The sequence below is a fragment of the Theropithecus gelada genome, chromosome X (genome assembly GCF_003255815.1).
Source record: "Theropithecus gelada isolate Dixy chromosome X, Tgel_1.0, whole genome shotgun sequence".
In the NCBI taxonomy this organism is placed as follows: Eukaryota; Metazoa; Chordata; class Mammalia; order Primates; family Cercopithecidae; genus Theropithecus; species Theropithecus gelada.
In genome coordinates, this window is record NC_037689.1 from 6,617,832 (window position 1) to 6,632,920 (window position 15,089).

The window sequence follows — 15,089 nt, forward strand, 5'->3', positions numbered from 1 at the left end:
AAAAAAAAAAAAAAAAAAAAAAAATATATATATATATATATTTTTTTTTTTGTATGCTTGAAAATACAGTCCTTGCTAAATCAGATGAAACTGTTTAATTTGATGTACAAAAATGTACATTATTTCACTAGTTTACTTTGATCTTCTTAGAATGTTGTCTGATCTTCTTAGCCGAGGTGTCCACAGTATTGTATGCACCCTTTAATAGCATGTAGAATGCCAAGTCACCCTACCTTGTAACACCCTGAATAAAGCCCATTTGTATAAGGATGTTAGCCCTATTTTGTAAATAAGAAAACTGAGGCTCTGAAATGGAGGCTTACCAAGAACACTTGACTCATGGAGAAGGAATTCATATTTCATTCCAACGTTTATGTTCTCCCTACCATTCACATTAGAAAACGTGAATGATTTTGCTTGAAATGTTAATACTCGAATGTGTCTGTACTGTAAGGTACTTCAGTATTGGCTCAGGACAAAACAAAGTTCAGTGAAGCAGGATAGCAACTCCAGAAAAGACCTCAATGAATGACAGCCACTCTTTCCTTTGCTCTGTATTTTTGACAGTATGTTTGGTAAAATCTGGATACTTCAGGACATTGGCATACAGGTAGCTATATTAGTATGATTTTGAGGGGCTTTTAAAGAGTTGTTTATATACTTTTATAATTAGAAAACTCGAAGTATGATAAGATTATCATGAAACAGAAATTATTTCTTCAACAGATAGCATTTTGAAGTTAAACATTGACAGAATTTGGGTAATGGATTACTTTAGCAATTCACTGTTAAGGGGTTTCCAGAATATGACTGTCAACAATGCCCATTAATTTTTTTTTCACTCAAGTTCCTGTACTCTTGTGGAAGACAGCGATTTTGCTCTTATATTTGTTACTTTTATGTGAATGGGATTCGTTTATGGAAAGTTACATATAGGGCCTTTGGACCTAAGGTTGACTAATTTTAACCAAAAAATTTCCAAGTTACCTCAACAGGTAATGAGTGTCAGGACTGTAAGATTTGTCATAGGCTCACCAATACCTTCATCTAATCTTTCAGAAAATTACGTTTGAGTTATGATTAAAATGCTATCCACTGGGAAGTCTTTAGGTTTCCTAGATAGCTGACACTCACTGTTTATAATACACAATGGTAAAGTATAGGAAATGTAAGTGTGGTATGATTTTTCCTCAGATTGTCATTTAAGATAAGATTTCATAATACAGGAAAACAAAGGTGGGACATCTTTGCACCACATTTATTACCACAGTCGACTGCAGCCTTTTATTTCCTAACACTGAGGAAAATAATATTATCATTTCCTTATTTATCTTTCTTGTTTGCCTGCTTCAATTGATAACCTTTGTATTTTTTTTATTATACTTTAAGTTCTAGGATACATGTGCACAACATGCAGTTTTGCTATATATGTATACATGTGCCATGTTGGTGTGCTGCACCCATTAACTTGTCATTTATATTAGGTATATCTCCTAATGCTGTCCCTCTCCCCTCCCCCCACCCCACAACAGGCCCCAGTGTGTGATGTTCCCCTTCCTGTGTCAAAGTGTTCTGATTGTTCAATTTCCACCTGTGAGTGAGACCACGCGGTGTTTGGTTTTCTGTTCTTGCGATAGTTTGCTAAGAATGATGGTTTCCAGCTTCATCCATGTCCCTACAAAGAACATGAACTCATCCTTTTTTATGGCTGCATAGTATTCCATGGTGTTTATGTGCCACATTTTCTTAATCCAGTCTATCATTGATGGACATTTGGGTTGGTTACAAGTCTTTGCTATTGTGAATAGTGCCACAATAAACATACGTGTGCATGTGTCTTTATAGCAGCATGATTTATAATTCTTTGGGTATATACCCAGTAATGGGATGGCTGGGTCAAATGGTATTTCTAGTTCTAGATCCTTGAGGAATTGCCACACTGTCTTCCACAATGGTTGAACTAGTTTACAATCCCACCAACAGTGTAAAAGTGTTCCTCTTTCTCCACATCCTCTCCAGCTCCTGTTGTTTCCTGATTTTTAAATAATTGCCATTCTAACTGGTGTGAGATTGTATCTCGTGATTTTGATTTGCATTTCTCTGATGACCAGTGATGATGAGCATTTTTTCATGTGTCTGTTGGTTGCATAAATGTCTTCTTTTCAGAAGTGTCTGTTCATATCCTTTGTCCACTTTTTGATGGGGTCGTTTTTTTCTTGTAAATTTGTTTGAGTTCTTTGTAGATTCTGGATATTAGCCCTTTGTCAGATGAGTAGATTGCAAAAATTTTCTCCCATTCTGTAGGTTTCCTGTTCACTCTGATGGTAGTTTCTTTTGCTGTGCAGAAGCTCTTTAGTTTAATTAGATCCCATTTGTCAATGTTGGCTTTTGTTGCCATTGCTTTTGGTGTTTTAGACATGAAGTCCTTGCCCATGCCTATGTCCTGAATGGTATTGCCTAGGTTTTCTTCTAGGATTTTTATGGTTTTAGGTCTAACATTTAAGTGTTTAATCCAGCTTGAATTAATTTTTGTATAAGGTGTAAGGAAGGGATCTAGTTTCAGCTTTCTACATATGACTAGCCAGTGTTCCCAGCACCATTTATTAAACAGGGAATCCTTTCCCTATTTCTTGTTTTTGTCAGATTTGTCAAATATCAGATGGTTGTAGATGTGTGGTATTATTTCTGAGGGCTCTGTTCTGATCCATTGGTCTAGATCTCTGTTTTGGTGCCAGTACGATGGTGTTTTGGTTACTGTAGCCTTGTAGTATAGTTTGAAGTCAGGTAGCGTGATGCCTCCAGCTTTGTTCTTTTGGCTTAGGATTGTCTTGGCAATGCGGGCTCTTTTTTGGTTCCATATGCACTTTAAAATAGTTTTTTCCAATTCTGTGAAGAAAGTCATTGGTAGCTTGATGGGGATGGCATTGAATCTGTAAATTACCTTGGGCAGTATGGCCATTTTCACAATTGATTCTTCCTATCCTTGAGCATGGAATGTTCTTCCATTTGTTTGTGTCCTCTTTTATTTTGTTGAGCAGTTAACCTTTGTATTTTTAAGTGCCTGACCTAGAAGCTGATCTCCAGGAGCAATCTCAGTCAAAGACTGGGGATGAATGCGGAGATGGTCCTGATGACCAGGGGAAGATTCTGCCAAATTCAGAGGAATTTAAAATGCCAGAAGGAGGTATGCTATCCATTAAGATGCAAAATTATGTGCTTTCTGTTTTCCACAATATTGTACTTTTGATAATGAGAGAGAACATTACTACCCCCTTAAAATCAGAGTTCAAATGCAGACTTTCTTTGAAAGGTTGTTCAGACCCCAATTGCCTGACTGCAAGACTTAAACACTATCAGATACAGACACAAATTGGGACAAAGCCATATTGAATCATCAAATATGAAAGTATATTCTTACTTCTGATTATATGTAACAACTAACAATTTTCAGATTTTTTTCTAATTTCTGATTTTAACAAATACATAATGCATTTGTAATACCAGTTTGTGTGAAATATCCTAGCACCTTAAGCAGATTCTAATACCAACTTTAACATTATTTGTGAGATTCTGGATTAATTCCATAAATTCTACAACCATCTTTGGTTGTAGAACACGGCTGTTATTGAAAATAGTAAATGCAAATCAGATGTATTAACATCTGTTTTATAGTTGATTTCTGCATCCTCATGTTCTGTTGGATAAAATACAAAGATACGATTTGTTTTTCATAACAATCAGTTTCACTCCAGTTCTAATATCTGAGTTGAGATATCGTGGTTCCTAAGAAAATGAGCAGGCAACTTGCTTGATGAAAGTACCTTTTCCACATATTTTCCAAATTGATGACTGTCAATTAGAAGAGCTTCTGAATTTATAGGAAGCATTCCATGTTTGTGGAAGAAATTACCTAAATGTTTTTACTCTACACTGCTGAACCATTCAATTAGACTATTTATGTTGAAAGATAGTTTTCAATTATTTCCAGGAGCCCATTGAACAAGCCTCAATTTTATTCTTAGGAAGATAGTCTTAAATGAATATCTTGTTAAAATAGATAGAAAATTACACGAGAAAGGAAAATGTTACAAAATGAAAATAATAAAGAGCAATAGAATAAATCTAAGGGAAAAGGAAAGAGGTACTTAATAAGAGACAGGTATGAATCATTAGTAAAAGGAAATGTAATCCAAAAGTCATACATTTAAAAGATTGTTCTTTTGAAAAATAGCTATGAATAGAGTAATAATTTGCACACTCTTAAAGAAAATGGAAAAAGCTCAACATGGAATACGAACAAGACCCTAACAGATACTGAATATATGGTAGAATCGAAAGTGAATACATTCTTGAACTTTAATATTTTCAAAATATGAATGAAGTGATTGATATTCTAGGAACACATACATTAGTTAATATATTACAGTAATACCTGAATATGTAAACATCACAAAGACTGTGGAAAAACTTCTGAAATTTCCCACTTATCCCTCAAAAACACTCAACTTTTAGAAACAAATATTTGGCTTTTCCAGATGTCTTACTGTCCTTTTCCATTTTCCTCTCCCTCCATTTCTTTTTTTTGCCCCACTCTTCATGATATATGCCTCTTTCCCATTTTGATGTCAAAAATAATAGTGATAGATTAAACCAAATCTGACCATGTAATTTATTTTACCAATGGAAATATTTTCAAGTTTAAAAAGAGGGACTCTTCATATTGACATCAGGATGATAGGTAAAAATGTTGGACAAAAATGGTTACTGTACTGTACTATAATTTATTAAGCCAATCCCATGTAATTAGACATTTAGCTTGTTTCTAATTACTTGATGTTCTAAGAGCCGTATTATTTCCAAGATTTCTGAAGAGTAACTTTTATTGCTTATTTTTAATTATAAAAATTATACATGTTTTGGTGAAGAGAAAAAAAAAAAAAAAAGAATGGTTACTGTACCTTAAAGAACACAGGTGGGTAAACTAGCCCCAAGCAACATTTTTGCACTTCTGCACAACAGAGAAAAAACAAATGCAGTACTGGCCTTTCAATTCACTGCACTTACGCAGTTCCTAATGTGACATAAACTGTTTCCCAGGAACTTGTTGAACATCCAGAGTATTATTTCAAGGCAAAATATTATATTACATTATACATTGTTTGTAAATTCCTTTTGTTTCTTAGGTTTGTTGTGTGTTGGTTATGTTTTTATTAAAACTGTACACAGTGTTTGCTTTTCACTTTGGGCCACCTTTTAATAGGTTCACTTGATTTAAAGCGTTTTGAAGTTAAACAGTTTTGGTTGCCTTGAACTACAGAAAACAAGGTGTTTTAAAAATGTTGCTAATGTATATGCTTGGAAGCCTATCTTCAAAGTCTCTACAGAGGTCTAACTGAATGTTAGCCATCGGGTTACTCTTAGGCTTCTGGTTTTAGTCCATGGTATAAAACCAAAACTTTGGTGTCCTTCGCATACCTTTAATGTCATCTGAATACAGTTCTGCTACTAATATTCCCTCCTGTTATGTTTCTATTATAGGTGACAAGCAACCACAGGTTTAAATGAAGACAAGCTGAAACAACACAAACTGTTTCTATCTAAGATATTTGACTTAAAAATATTGAAATAAACTTTTGCGGCTTTCTCCAAATAAGTCTTGCACATTTTTTTGTTCATTTTATTCCCAAATATTTGATACTATTGAAAATGGTGGCCAGGTGTGGTGGCTCAAGCCTGTAATCACAGCACTTTGGGATGCTGAGGCAGGAGGATTTCTTGAGCTCAGGAAACTGACACCAGCTTGGGCAACATAGTGAGACCCCCTCTCTGCAAAATAAATGAATGAGTGCATGAATGTATGCATGTATATATGTAGCTTCAGTCCCAGCTACTTCTGAGGCTACATTGAGAGGATCCCTTGAACTCAGGAGATCGAGGATGTGGGTAGTTATGTTCAGGCCACTGCAACTCCAGCCTGGGTGACAGAGTGAGACTGTTTGAAAAAAAAAAAGGAAAAGTATCATTTTTGAAATTTTGTATTCTGATTACACTGGTATACACACTTGTGATATTATGAAATATATAAATAATATTTGGTCCTCTACCCTCTGTACTGGCGTACAACTCTTAATATTTTTAGAATCTCCACAAAGTGATGTCTTTTTGTATGCTAATGAGTTGACTGTTGCCTAGCAGCCCCTAGGTAGCTTTGGGATGGGGGATTAGAGGGCTGGGACTTTCAGTCCCACCCCAAACCTTCAGGAAAGGGAGAAGGGCTGAAGGTTAAGTTGATTACCAATACCCAGCCAGTGGTTTAATCAATCACACCTGCATCATGGAAACCTCCATGAAAACCCAAAAGGACAGGGTTCAGAGAGCTTCTGGATAGCCCCGCACATGGAGGACAGCATTTCCACAGGGGGCATGGCTCCCTGCCCCTTAACCCTTTCCTTATCCTATGCATCTCTTTAACTGGATCCTTTCTAATATCCTGTTTAAATCAACCCATAAATGTATATGTTTCACTGAGTCGTGAGATGCGTTAGTAAATTAATTGAACTTGAGTAGGAGTCATGGGAAATTCAGTTTATAGCTGGTGGGTCAGAAACACAGTAAAACAATTTAGGGCTCATGGCAATTGGCAGGGTCCTCTTGCGGGACTGAGCCCTCAACCTATGCAATCTGATGCTATCTCCAGGTAGATCCTATTGGAGTTGAATGAGAGGATACCCAGCTGGTGTATGCCGCAAAACTGTTTGCTTGCTTGGTGTGTGGAGAAAAGCCCCCACATATCTGGTCACAGAAGTCTTTGATGTTACTGGTTGTAGGGCAAGAACAGAGAAAACACTTTTTTCTTCCATTCAACCAACAGGTATCATGTTTGTATATTGTTTTTCTATGCAGTAAACTTGCTAAATATCCTTATTCCAAATTTATCTCTAGATCCTTTCTGATTTTCAACACACACAATCATATCATCTTTGAATAACAACAGCTTGTTTTTGACATTTCAAACAGTACCCTTTTTCCTTTTTCCTATTCTACGACATTGGACAGGCCCACCCAATACAATGCTGATTAGAACCAGTAATTGTGGCCATTTTTCTCATATGCCTAGTAGGCACTGGAAATTTTTTTTTTTAACATCTTACCATGCTTGCTATGCTTTTAAAAATAGATCTATTTTATTAGAATAGGAAACTCCATTCTATTTTCCATTTGTTAGGACTATTTATCTTGAATATATGTTGAGTTTCATGAAGCACTTGTAATGCATCCATGTAGATGATTACAGGACTTTTTCCTTTATTAATCTGTTAACATTGTGAATTACATTGGTAAGTTGCTATGTTTAAACCAACGTTGCATTCCTAGGGGGAACATTGGGTCATGACACATTATCCTTTTTGACGAATCTATGTATTACTAATTTGTTTAGGATTTGTATGTGTATTCTCAGAAGTGACATTAGCCTATATTCTTATTTTATGTAGAGATGCTCCTCAAGTTATCATAGAATTATGTCCCAATAAATCGATCATATATTGAAAATTTTGTAAGTTGAAAATGCATTCAGTACACCTAACTTAGCAAACATCATAGCTTAGCTTAGCCTACCTTAAACGTACCCAGCATACTTACATTAGCCTACGGTTGTGCAAAATCATCTAACACACAGTCTATTTTATCATAACTTTGAATATCTCATGTAATTTATTGAATACTATCCTGGAAGTGAAAAATATAATGGCTATATGGTTATTCGAAGTACTGTTTCCACTGAACGCATTTCTTTTATCTGCCATCATAAAGCCAAATACTTTTAAGCGGAGGCATCGTAAGTGGTGGCTGTCTGTATTCTCTTTGTTGGACTTTGGTATCTAGGTTACACTAGCTTCATGAAATGAATTGGGATATAAGTCCTCTTTCTTTCTTTCTTTCTTTCTTTTCTTTTCTTTTCTTTTTTTTTTTTTGAGACGGAATCTCGCTCTGTCGCCCGGGCTGGAATGCAGGGGCGCGATCTCGGCTCACTGCAAGCTCCGCCTCCTGGGTATAAGTCCTCTTTCTATTCTCTGGAACTGAAATCTCTGCAAGACTGAATAACTTGGGGATAGGCTTTGCCATGTTCTTTTGTTTCTAGATTGAATCTCCTTTTTACCTTTGGACCCTACTTAAAGACGGAAGGAGCAGATCTAGGTTCCTATGCCTTTGAACTTTATAAGGTGGCCATCTTTCCTCCAATGATCCCTCTAATGATGCTGTCACTCTGAGAACTACCTGCTCCTTTTTTTTTGTACTGATATTAACCCCTGTACACAGAAAGTTAAAAGTTGCCATTCTATTAATTTGCCTACATAAGATTTTTAAGAGATGGGTTCTTGCTATGTTGCCCAGGCTGATCTTAAACTCCTGGGCTCAAGTGATCATCCCTCCTTGGCCTCCAAATGTCCTGGGATAACAGGTGAGAGCCACCATGCCAGGCCTGCCTACATGATTTTGATCTGTGGTATGTGACTGTGAATGGGTTGACTAACCAAAGCTGTGTATAGTTACAACAATAGCTACATTTATTGAGTTCTTTAAGAAAAACAGGAATAATAATAACTTGCATTTATGGAGTATGTGTTATCCATTAGCCACTTCTCTGAGCTATGTTTCGTTTTTTTCTGACCTCATTTAATCCTTTAAAAAGGTGAGTCAGAGTTTTCATAAAATTTACAATAAATGACTCTAGTAAAAAGCAGATATGGGGATTCAAGTTCTAAGTTCACAGTCTGCGCTTTCTCAAAGCAAATGCTTCTGACAGCGTTGAATGTAGAACTGGTGTTGCATATACTGACTTCAGTGGTAATCTCATTTTTATATAAATCTGTGGTAATATATAAAATATATATTTTTTTCATTGTTCAAGATAAAAGGCTTTGTTCTTTTCTTGAAGGAAGTGTTTCCCAAAATATGGCACGTAGAGCTAACAGGCGTTTCGAGATGAAACCATTGGTACAAAAACATTTAAAAAAGTAATGATAACATACCTATTTTACGGTGCTACAGAACAATATAACTTGAATACTAAAGTCTTTTGGAATAGTTTGTGGGAACACGGAGAGAAGAACTGATGCCTCAATCCCTATGGAAAATGCCACGACATCTCCTGCAAACACATTTGACCTTTCTTTAAAAGTTATTAAGAGCCAGGGAGGGAGAAGCACCAAACCTCATTTTTTTTTTGAAAAGCGCATACATTTATTTAATATAAGTTTTACATAGGGAAAGGAAAACACAAAGAAACAGGAAAACTTGTGTATATTTATTCTAGGTTTGATGGAGAAGTGGATAGTGATGGAAAAGTATGTTGGATAAAAATGCATGATCTGATGATAGTTAATTGGGGAGAACTCAGCTATGCCTGTTTGTTCAGATTGCTGTCAATGACCTTGTGTTTCTAGAGATATACAGATGTCCATTTCCTCTGGGCATAGAGACAGCACCTGTCAAATGAGGGTTTTATGACCTGCTTCAGGAGAGAAGAATTGGGGGAAGGTGAGAGTTACCTTCCTGTTTCTGCTGTTTTCTAAATACCCCCATATTCTGGGGTAGTGTGTCCAGAACCCCATCACTCAAAAGTTACCACTGGTTTTATATCTCTGTATGATATATTCCAAGCTTTTCAACATGACATACAAAATTTTCTCTCTTTCCCACCCTCCTGTGATCTTTCTAGTTTCAATCACCACCACTTTCCACCTTTCATTTTGCATTCTATTGTCAAGGACTGCTCATACTTCTCATCCACGCACAATGCTATTTTATTCCTCCCTGTCTATATATATTGTCTTCTCTGCCTAGAATGTGCTTACCCCTCTTTCTTTACTTGAGTAACTCCCATTTACTCTCCCTTACTCTGCTCAGGTCTTATCTTCTCTATGAAGCCGCCTTTAATGTACTTGGACTGCTAAGCTTTCTCTTTTGTATTTCTAAAAGAAATCCTGCTTCCCACTTTAAATCATTTTTATTTATTTTATTTAAATTTTAATTTTTAAAATTATACTTTAAGTTCTAGGGTACATGTGCACAACGTGCAGGTTTGTTTCATATGTATACATGTGCCATGTTGGTGTGCTGCACCCATTAACTTGTCATTTACATTAGGTATATCTCCTAATGCTATCCCTCCCCCCTCCCCCCTCCCCACAATAGGACCCAGTGTGTGATGATCCCCTTCCTGTGTCCAAGTGATCTCATTGTTCAATCTCCACCTATGAGTGAGAACATGCGGTATTTGGTTTTCTGTTCTTGTGATAGTTTGCTGAGAATGATAGTTTCCAGCTGCACCCATGTCCCTACAAAGGACACGAACTCATCCTTTTTTATGGTTGCATAGTATTCCATACTGTATATGTGCCACATTTTCTTAATCCAGTCTGTCACTGATGGACATTTGGGTTGATTCCAAGTCTTTGCTATTGTGAATAGTGCTGCAATAAACATACGTGTGCATGTGTCTTTATAGCAGTATGACTTATAATCCTTTGGGTATATCCCCAGTAATGGGATGGCTGGGTCAAATGGTATTTCTAGTTCTAGATCCTTGAGGAATAGTTCTGGGATACACGTGCAGAATGTGCAGATTTGTTATGTAGGTGTGCATGTGCCATGTGGTTTGCTGCACCTATCACCCTGTCATCTAGGTTTTAATCTCTGCATGCATTAGGTATCTGTCCTAATGATCTCCTTCTCCTTGCCCCCAACCCCTCAACAGGCCCCGGTGTGTGTTGTTCCCCCTCCCTGTATCCATGTGTTCTCATCGTTCTACTCCCACTTATGAGTGAGAGAATGTGGTGTTTTGTTCTCTGTTCCTGTATTAGTTTGCTGAGGATGATGGCTTCCAGCTTCATCCATGTCCCTGCAAAAGACATGATCTCATTCTTTTTTATGGCTGCATAGTATTTCATACAAACATCATTTTTCATCTACATAAAACTCCATCAGTCTGATAGTCACCACATCTCATTCAGAAGCCCCTGAAGCTTCCTGGATCCAGCCTGATACCCCTCTTACTAAACATAATACAGGATTTTCAACTCTGGGCTCCATTTGTATCCTCATACCCACAAAGAGAATTCTGCAGCAAAGGGCCCTACTCAGAATCCATACTGCTTAAGGAGGGGAAGGAGATTATAATCAGCAATTATTTCTCCCTATTACAGAGATCGTAAAATATTTTCTTATCCAAAAGGACTGAAAAGCTAGGATTCAAATAAAAAGTGAGACTAAATGTAGGGGATCCCATTTGCCACAAAGTATGTGAGAAGTTCCTAGGCTGCAGAGCTGGATGAAAGAATGAGGGCCTAGGTAGTAGACAGGGGAAAGTAACCAGGGCAACTTGCTGATGAGAGAGGACTTGGGTCCTCGCTACATTGTCTCTTTATAGGCTAAGGCATGAAATAGCCATGAGTTTCTATCCTGCCTCTCGCACACTGGCCTTGAGATGGTGGGCAAGATACTTATATCCTGTGGGACTGTTTCCCCATTTCTAAAGTAGAAATTAGAATATTTACACTAAATACTTGCTATGAAGAATAAATGAAATAATAGAGGAAGCAGGCATTACATTGCAGACAAATTTGGTTTACTAGTTATATTTCTGCTTTTTCTTCAAAATTTATTTTTTTCATTCAGTTTACCTTTACAACTACATCTATAGTAAGTGATAACTGCTTTTGAAATGCAAGTAAAAATACCGAGTTGTCTTTAAAAATGCATTTGACTTCCAAAACTTATTTGATTTAAATAAATATGTTAATTAATTGTGTGAGACATGGAATGAATTCTAAAGTCTGTTTGTAAATACCCAACGGTGACAAGGCCAATCCTAAGTCAGTGGTATGTGCTAAAAACTGTGCTCCTTGCTCTGTGTGATGCCAGGAGGAATTAGTCAATATTCTGGCCAGGCAACACTACACATAATTCTGTACAATAGTGTGTCAATTACTCAAGCAGTTCCTAAACAGCCCTGTTGTGGCTAACTAGGCTACAAGTTTCACCAGTACAGTTGTTAGTTTGCCTTGTCACATATCCATAGATTTGGCCGGTAAGTAGAAAATGAACCCAAATTGATCCAAGTGGTTGAGTGCTTGCATACACAGCAAAAGCAAGATCGGCATTGTGTCAGCACTGTGTCCCTAGTCTCACAGTATGACACTGAATCAGAGGTACTCAATGACAGCACAGATGGTGGGTCTCTCTGCCTGTGAGGAGCCCACAGTCATATCCTGAAGCCAAGGTTGAAACCACACTGAATATTGAACCCAAGATCACAACTGACACAGCTTCGACTGTGGAACAGCAGGGGCGACCCAGCTCCTGAACATCCCAGGCACAACACCTGGGGATGTCATCCACGCTTTTGAAGTGGAGGAACTGGTGTCAATGTCTACCCTGAACTGAATGGATTCTGACAGTTCCCCTAAGTCAGAGATGCAAATGAATTGTTTGGACTGGACAAGAAACCCTAGAGGGAAAGGTCGCACAGTGGGAGGCCACATTGGGAGCCTTGGCCAGCTCCTGCCTAACTAACGTATGTCCTGCTGGGGGTACCCTAACAAGGGTAAACTCTTAGAGTTTACCATGGGTATCACTTGTGCCCTCTGGGACTGTACTTGCATGTGCACCCTGACTATCCTGACCCTGCCTGAGCCCTGGAAGGCATTTACATCAGCCTCAGTTTCCTGGCCAGCATCGTACTGAGCCTGAAGCAGAGGCTTGGGCTGGACAAAAAAGGTTTATACAGAATCTTAGTTAGGAAGTCACCTGCCTTTGTCAGATAGACCTTCATGATTTATAGGATTTGTATAAGATGGCTATGATGGGAAATTTGGTGTGTCATCTTGGCTCAGTCATGGTCCAGACAAAATTGTTCACTTTGTCCAGGGTAGGTGTCTCTCTGAAGGTGTTTTTCAGATGAGACTAACAGTTAAATAAACAGACACTGGGTAAACTTAATTGCCCTCCACAATGTGGGTGAGCCTCATCCAGTCACTTGAAGGCTTTCAGAGAAGAAGACTGAGGTCCTCCTCAAGATGAAGAAATTCTACCTCTACACTGCCCTTAAATTTGAGCTATCACATCACCTCTGCCATGGGACTCCAGCCTGACATCCTGCTTTGCAAGGTTTGTACTTTCCAGCCCTCGTAATTGCATGATCCACTTCCTCAAAACCAATCTCTCTCTCTCTCTCTCTCTCTCTCTCTCTGAGTGCACACACACACGTACACACACGCACACACACTCTCACACACACACAGAGGAGCCCTAACCAATAGGCTGCTTACATCTGGGACCCTTAAAGGGCATCACTGAGATCAGTACTGCAGGTTGGTCTCACTCTGCTGCAGGGCTCCTAAGGCAGAAGCCTGTGGCGTTCCCCTCCCACCCTCTGCAGACGGACATCCACATGGCTCATCACTGTGACTCTGGGTTTGGTCATCCAACCATGTAGAGATCACTACAATTCCACAAGTGTTCCCTGCCCTCCATCTGCCTGTGAGGTCCTCTGTTCTATCCTGAGGACACAGAGATCTACTGGGTATGTTTCCAGCTTGCCAGGAGAGACCCCAGAGCCTGGTGAGGGAGATATACCTGCACAAAGAGAACTTCAGTGCAGTAACAGCAACGGGCATAGCCAGTGTGTTCACCAACTCATGAGAGATCACACTACCAACATCTCCCGCTTGATTTTCCCCATCAACGAACAGCTTATCCTGGAAACAATCGTTTTAGTAGGTAAGTTGGATTCTCCTCATTGTTTCCCCCGGGGCATGCGGAGCTACAAAGCAAATTGATACTGGTATGTTGTGTGAGAGTGGAATCCAAGAATGGAATGCTCTGTAGTGCTGTGATTGCCAAAGCAGTCAATAAATCTTCGTAAGTTCCCAGATGAAGCAACATTACAAGCCTCTCTCAGTTTACAGGGAGTGACACGTATGGAAAATCCAGTTTATTTAAGACTCTGGAAAAAGTCGTCTGCCTCCCTGTAACACTCAGTCCCCAAATGCCAGTAGCCCCTGCCAATCATTCCAGCAACCAAAGCTGCCCTCAGAATGTCCTAAATGTCCCAAAATGGGCAATGATGTTCTTGCTATAAATTACAAGTTTAGGATTGAAAGGAAGTACCCTCAGTCTTCTTATTTACATCAAGAGAATAGGAATGTTGTGGTCGGTACGGAGGAAATAGCTCTCTAGCGTTGAAAAGGACACAATGTTCCCTAGGAGGGGTTACAGGCACCTTCCTCCTCTGTCTTGCTTTCTGTGATGAGAAAGTTTTTCAGGACCAAGCGAGGTGGCTCAGCCCTCTAATCCCAGCATGTTGGGATGTCGAGGCACAAGGATTGCTTGAGCACAGGAGTTCGCGATCAACCTGTGGAATATAGGGATATCTTGTCTTAAAGAAAACAAAAAACAAGAAAACAACCCAGACGTGGTGGGGTGTGCAAGTAGTCTCAGCTACGTGGGAGGCTGAGATGGGAGGATGGCTTGAGCCTGGATGGTTAAGGCTGCAGTGAGCCATGATTTCCCCACTGTGCTCCAGGCTGAGCGACAATAAGACCCTGTCTCAAATAAGACAAAAAGAAAAGAAAGTATTTCAGAGCTAGCTGGGGTGTGTGGTGAAACTTCATTTCATAGGTCAACCGCTGCCATGGGACATTGATGCTCAGGATGGTTCTGTAGTAGTCATGGCTCTGGGATCCTGGGACTGGTGTCCTTCTCCTCGGTGAGGACAGCCCTCTCTAGTCTGGGACACAGGAGGAAGGGATCAGGCTAGGTCGTCAGGCTGCCAGGGACAGCTGTCTGCTGTGGGATCACAGATGAGATCAGGAGAAGGACAGCTTAAGGGAGGAGAGGGGAGACGAACTCCTCAGGTGAGGGTGCGGAGTCAGTGAAGGGAAGACATTGGCACATCCTGACATTGCTCTAGGTTCCCGTGGAAGGACATGAAGAAAGAAACCAAGGCTGGTGGGAGGGGGACAGTAGCTTGCATCACCTCCCATCCAATGTGTTCAATGGTCCCTGAGAAGAGCCTATACCGTTTT

General features: G+C 39.2%; 1 protein-coding gene across 2 annotated transcripts in view; it reads left to right on the forward strand.

Moving 5' to 3' along the window:
- LOC112615039 (X antigen family member 3) overlaps nucleotides 1-5,650 on the forward strand; it is an 8,458-nt gene extending 2,808 nt beyond the window's left edge. For both annotated transcript variants that reach the window (XM_025371680.1, XM_025371681.1), the window contains exons 4-5: nucleotides 3,059-3,184; nucleotides 5,539-5,650. In XM_025371680.1, coding sequence (XP_025227465.1) covers nucleotides 3,059-3,184; nucleotides 5,539-5,561 — 149 coding nt within the window. In that variant the 3' untranslated portion in view covers nucleotides 5,562-5,650. The remainder of the gene's footprint in view (nucleotides 1-3,058; nucleotides 3,185-5,538) is intronic.
- The last annotated feature ends 9,439 nt before the right edge of the window (nucleotides 5,651-15,089 follow it).